General features: G+C 35.4%; 1 protein-coding gene across 1 annotated transcript; it reads right to left on the reverse strand.

The window, feature by feature from the left end:
- Positions 1-277: 277 nt before the first annotated feature.
- On the reverse strand, positions 278-4,187 carry LOC133195204 (uncharacterized). Its single transcript, XM_061331062.1, has 2 exons — positions 3,112-4,187; positions 278-1,430 (listed from the first exon to the last, which is right to left on the reverse strand). Exon 1 carries the CDS (start codon positions 4,185-4,187, stop codon positions 3,138-3,140), a length of 1,050 nt encoding a protein of 349 aa, XP_061187046.1. The 3' UTR covers positions 278-1,430; positions 3,112-3,137.
- Between the last annotated feature and the right edge of the window lie 1,308 nt (positions 4,188-5,495).

A 5,495-nucleotide genomic window follows, 5' to 3' on the forward strand; every position in this document is an offset into this window, starting at 1 on the left:
AAACTTCACTTTCCAGGTAAGTCTCGTTTAACCTTTAAATTTCTTCTCCCCAATTGGGGCCTCTGTATCAAATGAGACTTTAGAGCTAGAATCCGAATTTGTGTATTCGTGAAATGGTACATGTATTTATGTAAGATTATGAACAGAAAAAATAAAAATATTAAATTCTCTTCACATATTTTTATATAAACATTCCCACATAAGTATTTACATGTATATGCATGTCACTATAGATACAATCAATGACATTTATAATTATCCAACAGTTTTTCACTCATATCTACATTCAAGCTAACAGGCTTGTTATAATATTTGCGGAAAACAGAGTCACTTGTCCAGCCTACTGTTCTTATTATCGTGTCCACAGGAATTCTTAGCGCACACGCAGCGCTGGTAGAGGCTGATCTCGTGCTGTGCGGTTTAAACAGATTAATGTCGATGCCAGATTTCTGCATAACAGTTTTCAACCAACGTCCGATAGTATCCCTGGACACTGGCTTGAATGGCCTTTGTGATGTAATGAATAAACGTGAAACTGAGGCCCGCAAAGGTTTTGTCCGCTGAAGATAATGATCCATTGTTTTCACCACACACAAATCACAGTCTATTTCATAACTTGACAAATTTAATTCTCCCAAATGTTTTCTGGAATTTGATGATTTAAGTAAATCTCCTATTGTTATTTTAACACAAGCTTCGCTTACATAAATGTTCCTAATGTCAATTAAATGCAGCGTTTGACCACGCTGACCCGACAATAATGCTAATAACATAAGTAATTTATGCGACAATTGCAATAATGATAAAGATGATAATGTTGACATTGATTTCAAGTACTTTAAAACAATATTTACATCCCAAGTTACATTATATCTAGGTAAAGTTGGTCTAAGTACAAATACACCTTTCATAAATCTACGTACAAGGGGGTGAGTGCCAATGTTTTGTTCGCTATCGAATTGCAAAAAAGATGACAACGCACTACGGGCAGTATTTAGACCACTGTATCCTAAACCAGCATTGTATAAATCGGTCAAGTATGTTAAGACATTGTTTACATTTGTTTCAAAAATATTAATTTTTCTTTTATGACAAAATAACACCCACTTTTCGATATATGGCCGATATTGTTTCTTTGTCGATTCTCGCCAAGATGAGAGTAATATTGTTTGAGTGTCTTTTGATATGCCTTTATCTTCGAAAAATTTCCCGACACACGGAAGGCCCCCAACCGCATTTTCCTCAATGGGTGGCGTTTCTGAGGGTCGTTCGGCAGCGTCAGTAGATTCTGATAATTTGGGAGAATGTAACTGTTCTCGCACACCATCTGTAGAAGCAGTGGGAACCAAGGTTGGGTTGGCCAGATTGGGGCGATGATTACTGCCTCTGTCCCGTCTCTCGTAATCTTTTGCAGAGCACGTCCCAGTACGCTGAAAGGACAGAATATATAGCAGAATATATTATTCCAATCCATGCTGAACGCGTCTATTACTTGAGCACCTTTATCGGGCATATAAGATACATAAGGTTTAAATTGAAAGTTAAACTTTGAGGCAAATAAGTCAATGTCGAATCTCCCAAATATTTGTTGCACTCTGTTGAAAACATCTTTATTTAACATCCATTCTAAATCACCATTTTTCTGACGTGATAGAAAATCTGCCTCTGTATTATCTACACCCGCAATATGACTCGCAGAAAGCCATATATTTCTAGATATGCAGAATTCCCAGATAGTTTTTGCTAAATTGTTTAACGATTCGATTTTTCCCCCCATTTTAGAAATGTATGTGACTGCAACTGTGTTGTCCATGAAAAGTTTTACATGACAATTGTGTATTTCTTCACAAAATGATGATATAGCAATGAGCCCAGCTTTAAGCTCCAAGTAATTAAGTAATTTTCTTTTTCTTCAGTTGACCACAACCCCTGAAGACACTCGCCATTATTTTCATTGAAAGCACCCCATCCAGACATGGAACTATCTGTCTTAATGGTCAATAAAGGTGTCTCATGATTGATATAACGAGGGCACAAATCAACATTGTCAATCCACCATGCAATAGTTTCTCTATTAGAGCTTGATATAATAATCTTTGCTTCAAAATTTCCTGCATTTTGCTTTAACTGTTTATCTTTCTCAATTTCGAGCGATTTATAATAAAGAGGTGCAAATCTGACACCTGGTTCGCTTGACACTAATTTCCCAATTAGTTGCGCGAATTCTCTTATCGTCACTTGACGCCGATTAAGAGTTTCTCGACACTTTTCCTTAATTGAATTAGCTCGATCTTCTGTAAGAGATACAGTCATAAGTTCCGAGTTAATTACAAATCCAAGAAATTGAATAGATTTTGTAGGACGAAAAACAGATTTTTCACAGTTAATTGTTAAACCCAGACTGTCTAAAATGTTTGAAGTTTCTTTAACATTTTCTCTGCATTCCATTTCCGTTTTACTTATGAGTAGAGAGTCATCGATGTAAGCCACATTCGCATGTCCGCGTTTTCGTAATGTAGAAAAAACGGGTTTTAACATTTTTGTAAAAATCCGAGGAGCGGATGCTAAGCCCACGGCTAAGCAGGTAAACTGATACTTTTTGTCCCTCCAGAGAAATCTTAAATACTTTCTGTCTTTTCTGGACACATTGCAGGAGTAGTATGCATCTTTTAAGTCAATTGACGCGAAAAAACAATCATTGGTCACCAGATTAATTGCAGCTTCTAGTGTTTCCATTTTAAAATGATGATACTCAACGTATTCGTTCAAACATTTCAGGTTCAGAATAATTCTAATGTTCCCGTTTTTTTTGAGTCTAATGAAAATATTTGAAATAAACTCATCGTCATTGATGTCAGAGTTAGGAACAAGTTCTATTATTTCCTTCGATAACATTTCATGTATTTCTTTGTCAATTATTGTCGTATCACCCTCACTGAATTGAATTTGTTTAGGTATCGACTTCTGATAAGGTATATCGTCAAATTCAATAGAATAACCCTTCACATATTCTAAAATTTTTGAATCACTTGTTATCAATTTCCAATTTTCAAAATAATTTGAAATTTTTCCTGCAATAAAATTGATTGATGAATTTTGAAATTCACTCACATTTTTTGACACAGATTGGTCCTGGATTACTTCTTGGACTGTTTGTTGAACGTTTTTTTCTTGTAATTCTGAGTCGTTCGTTGTCCTAAAAAAGACTGGGTTCTGTAGTTTGGACTGTAGGAAAAAGATTTTTGCCCTTGTTGATATGGTTTCCGGCTTTGAAAATTCCGTTTTTCCTGTTTGTTGTGGCCTGATATCTTAGATCCGACCTTGTTCGCTTTGGCAATTTCCTCCACCTTTTTCCCCAATTCATCCCCAAACAGTTTATCCGTTACCTGATGTTCTCTGGAGCAAAGTACCCGGAACTCCTCGTTCTTTTCAGGCTGAATAATCAGTTCGCGTCTCCTATTGGATAAATCACAGTAGACGTATGTCATTAATTTCAGGCCGTCCATCGCCAAGACTGTCAAGTCTTTAACTGAAGGAGTGTTTCCCTTTTGTTTTGAATTCAACAGCATATTTATCTGTTGGAGCTGTGGCACCATGGCTTTCGCAACGAGTGCTTGTGTTCTTTGAAACCGCATGTCTTGATTGCGGATTTTGCGGCCTAGGTGCACACGAATTTCTTCGTTAATTTTTGGTGTAACTAAGTTCTGCACATTCTTTGGCCTGTTGTATTTTTTACTTACTTCTTTTATTTTTTCCCCATTCAAAGTTGCTCTAACTCCCTCATTAGTGACTTTAGCCAGTTTTTCATGTATAGGCTCTCCACATTTTTCTTCTGACCCGAAACATTCAGCCAACTCGTCTAACATGGAGTCGTTATCAAACTCTTCCTCCACATCTTGGTCATCAATTAGATCTGAAAATCCATCTTTGGCAACGTCTTCTTCGTCAGAAGAAATGTCACTTAAATCTTTTGCCTTAGACGGTCCAGGCTGATTACTTTCAGTTTCTGCTTTGCGCTTTTTCCCTCTTTGCTGTAGGGACGACACTGAGGATGTTAGTGAGACGATGCTATTCTGCATGTCCTTTAGCATTGACAACATGGAGGAATTGTCCATTTCTACACTTCCTCCTTCTTTTTCTCCCGTAGTCAGGACAGGTGAAGTTGTGTTTTCAGAGTTAGTACTCATAGTTAATTGCGTTCAATACGCATAAAAACTTGCTGCGTTCAATACGCAAAACCAGCGTTCAATACGCAAAGACAGCGTTCAATACGCTATAATGTCATGAAATGACACACTTTTTCAATGACAGATAACAAAAATAATATATATTTATATTCCATGGAAAAAAAACAAAAAACTCGAATCCTTGTCACAAATTTTACACGTCTGGCTCTGTACCACGCTAACTTATCTATGAACCACGCGGTAACCTTATCATCTCATTTGATACAGAGGCCCCAATTGGGGAGAAGAAATTGACTAATTTGAGATCAATAATATACCGCCTGTCAATCATTAAAAAAACAGATTTGATTGACAGGCCAGCTACCTGTGCTTCCTTATAATCTGAGTTTGCATGTTTCGGAAACAATTATCTGTTCACGCGTAAAACGCTTTCATGTACCGCATGGTCGCTTTGTATGTATACACTCTGGTAAAAAAAAAAAATCAAATCGCTGTAATAATGTTTGGTAATTAAATTTCAAAAAATAATTGAGAGTAGACAATTAAACATTGACTTTATGATTTCTTTTTTCAATCTCCATTGTTGTTTCGAACTAGTAAGCGATAAGACGTCTAAGAAAACTCATTTGTAGAACTTTCCGAAGAAAAACTATGGCGGATATTCGAGGTTCTATTTTTAGCAAAATTTGTTATTAAAGTCAAACAGATTATAAAATACAAATCAATTTACTCCATTCGGTGAAAGAAATGTTACATTGTTCGAATTTCCTCTAACATATTTAATTATTCGTATATTAAAAATGTTGAATATAACGAACAGTGATCGATCTTTTTAAAAAAAAGTCTACAAACAATACAAATCTGTGAACAGGGCATAACAATATGGATCCTGGAAATTACAGTGGTGAATACTTTGGACACGATTGTTGGCCAGAAAAATAAATAATATTCTGGTTATGGCACATGTCGAATTGTCCACACGATAAATGAAATCTCTTTATTTCAATATTTACACTTATTGAATGCTGATTTATTTTACAGACGATTAAAAAATACTGATATGATTGCTTTATATTGTTCACTCGTGATTTTATTTTCATTTTACTTTTTTCTTAATAAAAGAAGATATTTCTAAATATTTTTTTCCTTCAAAGGATATCGATGAAAACGTTAAGTTAACCAATTTTATATCAAATATAAAATTTTTTTACAATAGTGTTTCTCAAAATTAGAGAAAAACGCGTAATGTTCATCCTGATCACCAAAGACAGACTTCCTGTGTACTACAATTTGTATAGGTATTTTTGA

The sequence above is a fragment of the Saccostrea echinata genome, unplaced genomic scaffold (assembly GCF_033153115.1).
Source record: "Saccostrea echinata isolate AGI-Se365-2 ecotype Australia unplaced genomic scaffold, CSIRO_AGI_Sech_v1 ptg000029l, whole genome shotgun sequence".
NCBI classification, from domain to species: Eukaryota; Metazoa; Mollusca; class Bivalvia; order Ostreida; family Ostreidae; genus Saccostrea; species Saccostrea echinata.

Coding starts and splice junctions, on each gene's coding strand:
- LOC133195204 (XM_061331062.1), bottom strand. CDS start 4,187: ATGAGTACTAACTCTGAAAACACAACTTCACCTGTCCTGACTACGGGA.